This window comes from Mizuhopecten yessoensis, unplaced genomic scaffold, assembly GCF_002113885.1.
Source record: "Mizuhopecten yessoensis strain PY_sf001 unplaced genomic scaffold, ASM211388v2 scaffold10275, whole genome shotgun sequence".
Classification (NCBI taxonomy): Eukaryota; Metazoa; Mollusca; class Bivalvia; order Pectinida; family Pectinidae; genus Mizuhopecten; species Mizuhopecten yessoensis.
Window position 1 is genome coordinate 3,491,130 of NW_018408465.1, and position 14,092 is coordinate 3,505,221.

Consider the following 14,092-nt stretch of genomic DNA (forward strand, 5'->3'; position numbering starts at 1 on the left):
TTTTGTTGACCTTTGTCCATGGAAGGTCCCTGCAAAATTTCATTGAAATTGGTTCAGGGGTTTTGGAGAAGAAGATTTTTGAAATTTTAGTCAATTTGACCCTTTTTGGCCCCGCCCCTCAGGCCCCTGGGGGCTTAGGACTAAACCGGCAACTAATTTTGTTGACCTTTGTCCATGGAAGGTCCCTGCAAAATTTCATTGAAATTGGTTCAGGGGTTTTGGAGAAGAAGTCGAAAATGTAAATTGTTGACGGACGCACGACGGACGACGGACGACGACGGACAAAAGGCGATCGCAATAGGTCACTTGAGACTTTGTCTCAGGTGACCTAAAAATGCTATGTACGTACTTAACTACAAATCCTATCAACTTTAAAATAAGAAATGTTTAAGTTCAGAAAACCATAATAAGTTGGAGCATTGTTTTTACTGGACAAAAAGCTTATATCAAATTGCTGATAATTGTTACCACAGAGCACAATAATGATCAAAATGTCACAGCAGGGACAATTAACGATGTCAATAACGTATTTCTTAATTGCACAATGTTAGTACAGGATCACATGTCAAGTCAACTCTCTTCCGAGCCACTGTCATCTGCAAACTCTTTGTCAAAATCCTCCTTTGATATCTGAAACACATAAAGTTTTTTTCCATATGTAACAGGCTTAACATGACTAAAGCAATTTTTTTCTCAGAAAAGTTGCATTAGCTGTGGTTATGTGTGACTACCGAGAGTTACCACATACAAGTCTACCACAAATTTTTTCAGAGGACATATAACTCTTGGTAATGTCCCCTGAAGAAATGTTAGCCAACCAACTCAAATGTTGTTATCAAAGCATATCACAAAAAAGCATTTCAGTTGGATGTTTTCCAATCAGAAAGTATTCAGGTCTTTCAATCCTACTTTTTGAGACCAGTTATGCTGTGGTGCAAATTCCAACTTTCAACAAAAATTCCTGAATAGGTTCTAATTTGCATTTGTCACCAAATGGAAAGGTAAGCATAGAAAATACTTTCTTATAATCTGCAAAAAATGATTTTTTAACAGTTTGGTAAAACAGTTTGTTTAAAATGTTTCATAAACCGAAACGACCAAGAAGATAACAGTAATGTCAAAGGCCAGAAAGGTACTGAACCAACATGGAGAGTACACATACATGGGTCCATATCAAACAGCCCTTGTGACCACCTACCTGGTACTTCACAACTTCAGCCAGGTACTCACTAATGACTTAAACACAATGGATGGGTAAGATGTCAGTTTCATTGAAATCCATCTGATAGTGTGGTACATGTACTGGGCAAAACTTTGTAAAGCTAAATAAAAGGGTTATAACTCCTTTATCTTAATGAAATCAACATGACGATCACTTATATATATATATAAAGGATGTGAAAGGCAAGATGTGTGCAAAGTTTCATCAGTCTTTTTGCAGTATTTTAGGAAGAGTAGTCCAGAAAACAATTGTGTCTACAGACAAACCACCTGATTCTGGTGCTGCACCCCTGTCTCTTTTTCCGTGCATGTGAAATAGAAAAGGCAAAGTTGTGTCCTAAATCACTTGCTGGAGAGTTCACAACTCCCTGGATTAATAAGGCTCAATTTTGAATGTAAACACTCACCATTTTTACAAGTGTAACAGTATTTTTTTTAGCTTTCCCTTTGGAACCAGTGTTTAACAATATGAATTTTCTATTATACCTTTCCCTTTTTTAGTTTTTTCATCAACTTCAAGTCCTTGTCAATATCGTCCATGTCTTCCTCTGATATCTCCAGCTTGCGTTTGTTTGTTTTTTCCTTGCGTTTCTTTTTCTTGTCTTTGCGATCTTTGTGTTGAGACCAGGACTTGGTCTCCAAATGCTTCTTCTGTTTTCCTTTTTTCACACTTTCTCCACTATTCAGCTGCTCCTGTCTCGCTTTCTCTTTTGCTTTATCTCTGCGGTTAGAAACATGAGTATCACATGATTATTATCTATGTAATGTTTGATTTTGTTGACAGAAAATGTATAAATCTATTTATAGGTACCCTCTAAAAGCTTTCATTGTAACAAGAGGCCCAATGGGCCTGCATCGCTCACCTGGTATTAATCTCACACCTGTAATCTTAAAAGTGGACTAAAATACAGCTACAGGCAAAATATCAGTGTTTGATTCATAAGAACCTATTGAAGGATTTAAACATATGGCGCCTGTGTCCTTGAATGTCGAACATGGACATTAGGTTGAACAGAGTTTATAGTCTTCCAACACAGCATGCATCTGGCAAAATATCATTACCCTGGACCTTTTGGTTATATAGAACAAATCATTTAAAGATTTAAACATATGTTGACCACTATGACCTTGAATATGGGTGAAGGTCATTCACCTGGTAGTCCTTCATCCCAGCATGTTAATGGCCAAGTATCATCATTCTTGGCCTTTTGCTTATTAAGAAGAAGTCATTCAATGGTTTTAAACATATTTGACCCCTGTGACCTTAAATATATATGTCAAGGTCATTCATTTGAACAAACTTGGTAGTCCTTCATTCCAGCATGTTACTGGCATTATACTAGGCCTCTTGGTTATTCAGAAGAAGTTGTTTAAAGGTTAAAAACAAATTTGACCCCTGTGACCTTGAAAAAAGATGAAGGTCATTCATTTGAACAAACTTTTGTAGCTCTTCATCCCAGCATGCTACTAGCCAAATATCATCACGCTAGGCCTATTGGTTATTCAGAAGAAGTTGTTTAAATGTTATAAACATATTTGCCCTCTGTGACCTTGAATATAAGTCAAGGTCATTTATTTGAACAAACTTGGTAGCCCTTCATCCCAGCATGTTACTGGCCAAATATCATCATCCTATGCCTCTTGGTTTATTCGTTAGAAGTTGTATAAATATTTTAACATATTTGACCCATGTGACCTTGAAAATGGATGAAGGTCATTTATTTGAACAAACTTGGTAGCCCTTCATCCAAGCATGTTACTGGCCAAATATCATCACCCTAGGCCTATTGGTTATTCAGAAGAAGATGTTTAAATGTTTTAACATATTTGCCCTCTGTGACCTTGAATATAGGTCAAGGTCATGTATTTGAACAAACTTGGTAGCCCTTAATCCCAGCATGTTACTGGCCAAATATCATCACCCTAGGCCTATTGGTTATTCAGAAGAAGATGTTTAAATGTTTTAAACATATTTGACCCCTGTGACCTTGAATATAAGTCAAGGTCGTTTATTTGAACAAACTTGGTAGCCCTTCATCCCAGCATGTTACTGGCCAAATATCATCATCCTATGCCTCTTGGTTATTCAGAAGAAGATGTATAAAGATTTTAACATATTTGCCCCTTGTGACCTTGAAAATGGATGAAGGTCATTTATTTGAACAAACTTGGTAGCCCTTCATCACAGCATTTTACTGGCCAAATGACATCACCCTAGGTCTCTCAGTTGTTCAGAAGAAGTTGTTGAAAGGTTTTTAACATATTTGACCCCTGTGACCTTGAATATAAGTCAAGGTCATTTATTTGAACAAACTTGGTAGCCCTTCATCCCAGCATGTTACTGGCCAAATATCATCATCCTAGGCCTCTTGGTTATTCAGAAGAAGTTGATTAAAGATTTTTACATATTTGACCCCTGTGACCTTGAAAATTGATGAAGGTCATTTATTTGAACAAACTTGGTAGCCCTTCATCAAAGCATGCTTCTGGCCAAATATCATCACCCTAGGCCTTTTGGTTACTGAGAAGAAGTTGTTTAAAGTAAAAAGTTGACGCCGGACGGACGCCGGACGACGCACCATGCCATAAGCTCACTTGGCCCTTCGGGCCAGGTGAGCTAAAAATTGAATGTATTATTTTATTACCTACGAAAGTTTGGGGAAATTTGTTATAACATAAATAGTCATTTTTATACAACTTTTCAAATGCAGTTTGCAAAATGATCTTTGAATATACTTATGAGTGGTTTTCATTATGTTTGAAAACACTCGTAGTAGATTAGGTTCTTAAAGTTCTTTTAACAGTATGTGCTTCCCAAGGCTACTGAAATCTCCCCAACATATACGAATATTCTACCAGGTAACTGAATAAGTCTCCCTATTACATTACATCTCCAGCACACACACAGGCATACACAAATAGGGAGATATTAGCCTGGTGGCATAGGACCGGTAGTTAGTGCCCGATAAGGCAGCTCCTGTGAATTCCTCAAAATTGTATTGATTAATGTATATGCTAATTGTATTTATTGTACATCTATTTACTGTAAAGTGCTTTAGAGTGGCTTATATGTTAGCTAGATAGGGCACTACATCAAATGCTGTATATTACTATTATTAAAGATGACAGAATACTAACTTGTAAGGTATGGTGGCCCAGTCAATGTCCGGGGCAACAAAGTTTGTTAGCACCTTTCCTTTCAACTCTGGCATTTTAGGGACACGTACCAGTCCAAACCCTGTCGCTAGTCTACCGAAGTCTAGGTCCTTCACTCGGAAGATCATGCTGCATTCATGTTTGACATAATACTGCACAAATGACACATATGCCCTGGCTGCCTTGTCCATCATGGACCGGTCTTTGATAGACATTTTCTGAAGCTTTGGAAGGTGATTCTGAACATCGTCTGCTTTTTCTATCATCTGTAGAGGTGCTTTCTGATTGATTTCAATGAATTTGACATAGGCATCTTCCGTTGGTAACAAGAAGATAAGAGCCGTCCCCTTGTTGCCGATCCTTGCTGTACGTCCACACCTGTGGATAAAGGAGTTAGCAGAGCTGGGCGGATCGTACTGGACAACCCAGTCCATCTCTGGAATGTCCACTCCTCTTGCCATTACATCTGTACACAATAACACACCACTTTCCAGGGTCCGGAATCTTGAGAATATCTTGTTCCTCTTTTTCTTCATTTTGCCATGTATAGAAAGGACCTGAAAACAAAATTGGAAAAATAAATAAAACTGGTGATTTTAGAAAGTCTATCTAGAAACTCAATTAAACCTTTAATATTTAGTTTAAAAAGTATTCATAATGATCATAAAATAATGCAAAATAATTATGCATCTCAATAATTATTATCTCTCGGCATGAAGAGGTCAGGAGCTGTGAACAGTTAGGAGACATCATCCAATGATTTCCCATTGTGCATGACAATGTTTTTCTATTGAAGCTTAGACGGTTCAACAATTTAGATTCCAACTTACAATTTCTTTTTTTTTCAATACTCTGACCCTCAGAAGTTGAGTTTGTGTATAAATTACACTCTTTTGTAACGTTTTACTCCATGAAAAGTACTGGCATAAAGAAGTGATCTGACATGACCTGTCAATAACTGGGATCATGCAACTGAAAGGAGATATACGCAACTACAAACTTACCTGATGCTGTTTCAGGATATGCTGTATGCTTTTCGAAAAATAGTCAACACTTGCACATGTGCTGAAAAACACCAATATTTTGAGCTTTTTGTTAATGTGTAAGAAATGGATGAGTTGGTTAAACTTCTCATCACTGTCCAATACCATGTACTGGTTTTCTAGAGAGGCGGGCGTTCTCCTTGCGGCACTGAGGTCAGAATTGTCTCTCTTCTCCTTCACGTTAATCCGAACAGGATTCCTCATGCCAGCACGTATGAGTTTTTCAACCTCATCTGTCTGGGTGGCAGAAAACAACCCTGTACGACGTTGTTTCGGTAGAAAACTTAGAATTGTGTTGATACTAGCTTCAAAACCCATTTCTAACAGGCGATCTGCTTCGTCCAACACAAGAATTTCTAGAGATTTGACACTTGCCGCAAGATTGCATTCGTCCCATTTTTTCTCTAACAATGACTCAAATCGCCCAGGAGTGGCAACTACTATGTGACCTGCAACACACAAGAAAGAACATTAATGACACATGTACTAGTTCTGAATATTTTTTGTGCTCATAAAGAAACATATCATATATGAAAGTCAACAAAATTTTGATGAAGTTCCTGGCTATGTAACAGGGATTGTACCTTCAAACAAGAGGCCCAGTGGTCCTGCATTGCTCACCTGGTATGAATCTCACACTTGTAATCTGAAAAGTGGACTAAAATACAGATACAGGCAGAACATCAGTGTTTGATTCATAAGAACCTAATAAAAGATTTAAACAAATGACGCCTGTGACCTTGAATGTCGAACAAGGACATTAGGTTGAACAGAGTTTGTAGTCTTCCAACCCAGCATGCTTCTGGCAAAATATCATTTAAAGATTTAAACACTTGGTAGTCCTTCATCCCAGCATGTTAATGGCCAAATATCATCACCCTTGGCCTTTTGCTTATTAAGAAGTCATTTAAAAGTTTTTAACATATTTGACCCCTGTGACCCTGAATATATGTCAAGGTCATTCATTTGAACAAACTTGGTAGTTCTTTATCCCAGCATGTTACTGGCATTGTTCTAGGCCTCTTGGTTATTCAGAAGAAGTTGTTTAAAGGTTTAAAACATATTTGACCCCTGTGACCTTGAACAAAGATGAAGGTCATTCATTTAACAAAGTTTGTAGCCCTTCATCACAGCATGCTACTATCCAAATAGCATCACCCTAGGCTTAAACATATTCAACCTTTGTGACCTTGAATATAAGTCAAGGTCATTCATTTGAACAAACTTGGTAGCCCTTCATCCGAGCATGTTACTGGCAAAATATCATCACCTTATACCTCTTGGGTTATTCAGAAGAAGTTGTTAAAAGTGTTTTTCATTTGGACAAACTCGGTAGTCCTTTATTCAAGCATGCTACAGGCCAAATATCATCATCATCCTAGGCCTCTTGGTTATTCAGAAGGAGTTGTTTTACAGGTTTTTAACATATTTGACCTCTGTGACCTTGAATATAAGTCAATGTCATTCATTTGAACAAACTTGGTAGTTCTTTATCCCAGCATGTTACTGGCATTGTTCTAGGCCTCTTGGTTATTCAGAAGAAGTTGTTTAAAGGTTTAAAACATATTTGACCCCTGTGACCTTGAACAAAGATGAAGGTCATTCATTTAACAAAGTTTGTAGCCCTTCATCACAGCATGCTACTATCCAAATAGCATCACCCTAGGCTTAAACATACTCAACCTTTGTGACCTTGAATATAAGTCAAGGTCATTCATTTGAACAAACTTGGTAGCCCTTCATCCGAGCATGCTTCAGGCCCTTTATCATCACCCTAGGCCTTTCGGGTGAGCTAAGAACAGCATGACATTTCTGAGTTATTAGAACCATTATGAAAAGGGAAAAATACTGTTTTCTACCTAATCAGCACAACATATAAATTTTTAACTCTTTTTTTTGTTACATATTCTAAGGTTTGGTTTTGGTTTTACAATGTTTAACATCCTATCAACATCTAAGGTCATTTAAAGGCGTTTTCTAAGGTTCTAACCAAGGATGTATATATGTATAGCCATGTTCAACAGAGCAAACTAATACTACTTATATTTATGTTATTAATTTACCTACATGTATTAGCACACTTGTGGGGACTCACACGCCTAATCATCAGAGTGGTTTGACTGCATATTATTTGATGAGTCATTAAACTTTTAACAGTTTATTTTCGGTAATATTTACACTTGTATAACTAATAACAAGTTTTTTGTACTTTCTTTAAATCTTTTATACAGTTAGTTAAATGATGTGAAACATCTACTGAAGAATTACGAGTAAAAGCAAGTTGAAGGACTTCATAAAATTCACACAAATACTAAATGTTTTCAGGATATGATATTGGGGTTGTCCTTTTTGAGCACAATTTTAAAAACACCTTTTCAATGCATTTGACCTCTGTGACTTTGAAAGTGGATCAAAGTCATTCATGATCATTCTTTGTAGTTTTTAACCTCCATGGCCTTGAAAGGAAAGGAAGCTACTATACCAGCCAAATATCATGACTGTATGCCTTTAGCTTTCGGTTCTTTAGAAGAAGTTGTTGACTATTTGACCCCTGTGACTTTATTAGGTCAAGGTCATTTTATTCACAAAATTTGTCAGGCTCAGAAAACTACCAGTCAAATATCATGTCAATCTTCAGATGAAGTCGTTTCAAAATCGGATTCAAAACGAGCCTTCTATAAGCTTACCATTGGCGTCTACAACTATGTTAAGGAAAAGTTGGTATTCGTAACGCCAGACAGATGTTGATGGACAAACAGATGTATGGACTTACAGACACCAATACCATGGTATAAGCTCACTTATACATTTGTAGGAAAAGATTAATAACAGGGAAGTGAAACCTCCAAAACTCACAGGCAGTCAATGGTCAACTCAATCCAGTTACTTTAATAACAACATAATTCAGTTGTAATTAACACAACGATTTGTTATAACTACAACATAATCTTGTCATTTCTATGATAGTGACTATTAGTGCATGGGTAACTTTTATTATATAGCTACAGTGAGCTAATTATTTATAATTACGAGATGTTACTACGACACAGTATTTCTCTGTGACGCGTAAAGGATTACGCAACATATCATGGATTGCAGAATAAGGGATGAATTGTTTTCTAAACGTTTGATAATCATTGGTATTGCAATGTTTACAATGTTGTAACCTCACCTCCATTTGTTTTGAATTTATTGATATCATTATGTGGATTTTCGCCTCCAATAAACAAAATAGAAACGACACCATCATGAAGTTCAAGAAAATGATCAAGGACCTCCTTGATTTGGAAAGCTAGTTCTCTTGTAGGTGTTAGAATAATAGAAAATATCTCCTGCTTCTTCAATTTTCCCGTTTCTTGCATGTGTTTGTCAAGCTTCTCAAGAATAGGAATAAGGAATGCTAAAGTTTTGCCACTTCCAGTCACTGCCTCAGCTGCCACGTCCTTGTTACCTATGAATAATGGTATACATGCCGCCTGAACGGGTGTAGCTTTGGAAAAATTGAGTTGATCCAATGATATAAGGGTAGTATTACAAAGTGTAACAGGCAAATCTTCCCACGTGGGTTCCATGTTTGTTATTGCTAGACAGTCAATAAATATTACGAAATGGAATATAGTTATGAAAGTATCGTAGAATTATTAACTAATTGTTCCCAAAGACTGATACCTGGTATCACAAACATATCATATATTTTATGTAATGATAGTTTGGATCTATAGCAATGCTGTAGATTATTTTTAAAACGGATTTGAATTTATTCCTGTATGAAACTAATTCTGAAAGATTATTTTAATTTTGGGGCTACTATTTTATTACCTTCAAAATGAAGAGCTCGGCTTTGTTTGGAGGCTTCCACTTCATCCGCTGCAGAGCATTCAGCTCGTCAATCTAAGAAGTAAATACCAGGTGGATTTTGTCAGGTACCTTTACGTAAGTTTAAGTCGTTGCATTTTGATAAATTATGAAATTTCAAATGCAACGTGATCGTTACTCCACTTATTTGTTTGCACCAGGACCGGCAAGGCACGCTTTGTTGGATCTGTTTTTTCATTTGATGTTCAAACTTAAGAAATGTTAAATTTAAGTTTAATGTTTGGTAGGTTATTTCTTCATAGATGAAATTATTATGTACAATATTTTCATTTTTGAAAGATGATGAGGTAGCAGTACCGATATGTATTGAAGAATAGATTGTAAAATGTTGAACGGGCTAAATTTTACGGGAAATCGAGAGTAGTGTCCCTTTGAACACCGCGGAATATAATGTACATAGAACGGCATAGAACCGGTACAGTAAATATTTGGATACATTATAATTGAATTTTCTGAAGAAAAAAACTGTATGCTGAAAAGCTTTATGCGATGCACTGGAAATTTAAGTCATGATCATCAATAAATTTAATCAAGAATTTAGCCCACTGAACAAATCACTCTTTTGTCTGTTTTCTCTCTGTCCTTAATTAAACAATTCTTGTTATTTCCATTCCTCAAAAAAGTTCAGGAGAGATATTTTCCAACTTTTAGAATGGAAGTTCCCCTTGGTCCACAGTTGTGCATGTTTCATTTTGAGACTTATCACAAAAATACAAGATGGCTGCATGGTGGCCATCTTGTATTTTGAGAGTTCTATATGTTATACTCCACACATAGACCAGAGTGGCTTTAATGCAGAGGGGGAGTTCAAGATTTGTATCACTATTTCTCAAGAAGCTCTTGACATATCTTTCTCAAATTTTGTATGAGGGTTCCCATTGGTGCATAGTTTTGCTTGTTTTTTTTTTGGACTGAGTGAAAAAATCCCAAGATGACTGTCAGATAGCCATCTTCTATTTATCAGTTCAAGATTGTTATTGCTATTTTTAAAAAAAACGCTGAACAGATGGCTGCCACTTAACCATATTGGATTTGGACAGTTCAAATTTGTTTTTGCTATTTTTCAGAAAGTAAACAATAAACCTCCTTTTGAAAGGACACTCTCTAAATTAGATGAAAAGTAACTGTAAGATGCATTTACTATTTAACAAGACCATAAATCCAACAGATAATAAAAAAGAAGTAATATAAAGGGAAAATAGCAATTGAACAATTACATAGAAGTTATTAAGATCTTATGATGTGGGTGCCAAGAGCTTTNTTTTTGGGGTTTTTTTTTTTTTTTTTTTTAAATGTATTTTAATTATATAGATGTAAGTGTAACAATTTCGGCCTGGACTATAAGTTTGGTGACCTTTTTAGCAGGCAGTATTTCTTGCAAGATTCTTTTTCATGGAATAATTCAACCTTAAGAAAGATTGTGGCCGGCCTGGTTAGAAAAGAAAAATAAACATGAATCTTAACTTCAAAATACCTTCTGATTTTCCCTCACTTTTGAAATGGTTTTCTGGAAGGAGTTGAAAAATTACTTGTTCCAAACCATAATTTACCAATATACATTGTAATATGATGGACAAACCATATCCAAATTTATAAAGATGAACCATTGCATAATAGATTTGAAAATGGAAAATTTTAAACATTGCTGGGACTGTTCATCTCCAAAAAAATGTTCAATACAAGGGTTTTGTGTGTGCATTTATACAAAAAAAACATGGAGTCTGGATACATTTCTCAAGCTACATGTTCATAAAAATGGTAGAAACTACTACCAACAAGTCAGCCAATTATTCTTTTCGTGGAATATATATGTGTAATGACAGGGTAGGGGTCAGATTAGAAACTTATAACATTTACTTGAGTGGAGGATGGGATTTGTAATCTGCAGGACATGTTACTGATCTTCCTTACATTTTTACTAGACTCTGACTAACAGACTGGTGTTTGGTATCACTCTTTAATCTAATCACAAATAGCAATACAAGTAGTTAGAACTCATCCATAAAGGTTTAATAACAATATTATACATGTATGTATTGATATCATTATACCATTTTGTATATATGTCTTTTATCATGCATGCTTTAGATTAGCATATTTCAGATTTCAGCGGCCAAATTATTGACATACCCAGTAAAAAGCAAACAGCAGATACCACAACAATAGCTTGGTGTCAGGCATGATAAAGCAACTGCAATATGACCTTTATTACAAACAAACAGACCCCCAAAAAGTTATTTTACTCTACAAAACAGTCAACTTACTAGTCACAATAACTCCATCAGTTTCCTCCCTGCCAACTCAAGACACAACCACCAACACACAATTTCCAACAGGCAGCAGATCTCTCCTACATTGTCTCATTCTGTATGTCCACGCAGTCGTACACTAGAGCTTAACTCCAAGTACATACCGGAACATCTTTTGAGCTCCTCTTTCAGATGAAAGCATCTGAACTTAGAAATTATCAATAATTCAACAAATTCACTGACACCGGTTGAAAATGCTCAATTTTAAGGTTAAAAATCGTGATTTCTGTCCAAAATATGGAAAGTTGGCAAGAATGGCAGTAAGTAGCATTATGCTTATCTCGCTCAGTTCTTCTGCACAATTCCTTTCAAATAATCATTATCATCGATAGACAGAATCAAGAAGAATTCAGACAGAACACTTCTGTCTGATGATTATGTGTTTGTATATATATATATATACTAATGACTATAGGAAGAATTTGTGACCATTCTAACTTGTGTTTAAGAATGGTAACTGTCTATGCATTGTACAGGGGGTTCTTCTATCGTCATGCTGTAAGTAAAATGGTTGCCCGTAAAAAGACCAAAAGAAAGTCATCATGGTTCACATCCGAAAGTCAACAATCTAAAAAGAAAATGGAGGATGAGAAAGCAGAAAGTATTCTAGAAGTGAAGGAAGATGAAGCCTGTCGTGTTCTAAATGACAGTTGTGTGAAGACAGAAGATGCTGGTGAGTCCAAAGCACATTTTTATATGTGACCGTCTGCTTTGCGTACCCTTTCCGATCAGTTTTCACCAATGCATCCAGACACTAGTGGAAATCAGAAATTCCAGTCCTCAATTCATTTTTTGGCCTAAAATATTTGTCAGTATAATGTTACTTGGGATGCAGAGATTTCCATACACATGACTGGTGCTGTTGTAAACATAACGGTCTTTGAAAATCTTCAATCATAAATATAAGTGGGATTGTAATACAAACAACTTGATAAAATGTTGGAACTCAGAAAAAAATTGAAATCAATAACATCAGGTTTTATACTTTAATCAAAGATGCAGTCTCTGAGGAAAATTATATTTCAAGACTAACATGTTTTCATATAACAGCACTGATTTATAGTCTGATAGTACAGCTCGCACTCAAGGCCTCAAGGTCAATTATGAAGACTGATCTGATCACCTGCTGCTAGCTAGCTACATCTGTATGAGCTGTCTGTCTTGCTCTTCTTTGCTTTTAATTATTGTGCTGGTTTGCTTTCCAATGTATAAATCTTAGCTATATGTGTATTTATATGCACTAGAAGGAGTTTTATATTGCATTTTATAGTTTTGAAGATTCTGATGTTGTAAAAATGTGGTCGTATATATCGGAGTCAATGTGTATCTATAGATATTTCAGACGGGGCTGTCTTTTGTAATTTTATGAAATGATTTGCACTATTTCGCTGCTACATCAAACAAAAACCTTGATTTCAAAAAGATGTTGGAAAATATAGATAAACAACAAACCTGCAATATAGATTGTTTTCTTTTCTTCAGTCTATATATATGCATGTAAACAAACAAATGATTTTCCTCAAGGGGTCTCCCTCAAACCAGCATTGATTGCCTTTGGTTTAAAGTATAGACTGGCTACCAGCCCCCAAGTTTTTATGAAGAATTTCTCGGCTGCATTTAGAACTTAGGGTCTGGTCAAATCTGGAAAAGCACTCCCTGGAATAGTGGTGAGTGCAGAAATGTCAAGACCAAATAGCATGCTGATTTGATTCTGTTATGAAGATATGGCTGGGATGTGACCAGGGGATGTTTTATTACCCTGGGTTCACAGGTGGTTGTTGGAGTGGGGGGACTGGGTAGGAGGGGTTTTCTTAAGCTGTGTTAGTATGGTCTTGGCTAGACATACCAGGGCCTGGTTTTTTATTACGTTGGATATGTCCTGAACATGGATGAAGCTATGGCAAGCTGTTTGGGTTTTCACCCATTTAAGACAGATATCTGCATTCATTGACAGAATACAGATGTACGTAATTGAAATAAAGATATCTTCATTTTAAATAGAGATATCTGTATTTATTTGTAAATGGACACATCTGTATTTAAAAAACAAAACAAATCTATTTGAAATGTAGATATTTGTATTTTAAATTTTAACATTGCAAAATTACACATCTGTAATTAAAATACAGATATCTGTATTGATGTCTTAAATACAGATATCTATAATTATGCAATAAATACAGATATCTGTATTTAAAGGGTAAAAACCCAAATGGTTTGCCATTTGAAGCTAGTACCAAATCATTAAGAAGATTTAATTATTCAGAAACTGACCTAACTAAGAAAGAGTTGCCAAAAATTACTTTGTAGGAAATTAAAGGATGTTTTATCTTGTTCACCAACTGGAAGTTGAAAAAGCTAGAAGTTTGAGATTACTCTCTAGTTTTCATAAACTGTAAACATTGCTCTTTTATGGGGTTTCATCTGTGGTTGTTGTGTCACCATTGATAGCTTTGATGAATTATCAAGCTGAAAGCCTTTCTCAGC

The 14,092-nt window shown here is 35.8% G+C and overlaps 2 protein-coding genes across 9 annotated transcripts in view; one reads left to right on the forward strand and one right to left on the reverse strand.

The window, feature by feature from the left end:
- Positions 1–329: 329 nt before the first annotated feature.
- Positions 330–8,999, reverse strand: LOC110459983 (ATP-dependent RNA helicase DDX55-like). The gene is made up of 5 exons (XM_021512651.1): positions 8,593–8,999; positions 5,382–5,869; positions 4,360–4,934; positions 1,708–1,942; positions 330–630 (listed from the first exon to the last, which is right to left on the reverse strand). The coding sequence occupies exons 1-5, from the start codon at positions 8,990–8,992 to the stop codon at positions 571–573; spliced, it is 1,758 nt and encodes a 585-aa protein (XP_021368326.1). The 5' UTR covers positions 8,993–8,999; the 3' UTR covers positions 330–570.
- A 254-nt stretch (positions 9,000–9,253) lies between these two features.
- The window catches only part of LOC110459908 (histone-lysine N-methyltransferase SETDB1-like), a 64,537-nt gene continuing 59,698 nt past the window's right edge, over positions 9,254–14,092 (forward strand). For 5 of the 8 annotated variants that reach the window (XM_021512398.1, XM_021512402.1, XM_021512403.1 and 2 more), the window contains exon 1: positions 12,193–12,278. Coding sequence is in view for 1 of the 8 variants with exons in the window: in XM_021512405.1 (XP_021368080.1) it covers positions 12,113–12,278 (166 nt within the window). In the remaining 7 variants the exon portion in view is untranslated. Of the gene's footprint in view, positions 9,354–12,081; positions 12,279–14,092 lie in introns of those variants that run through there. The other 3 variants (XM_021512405.1, XM_021512406.1, XM_021512399.1) reach the window with 3 other exon arrangements.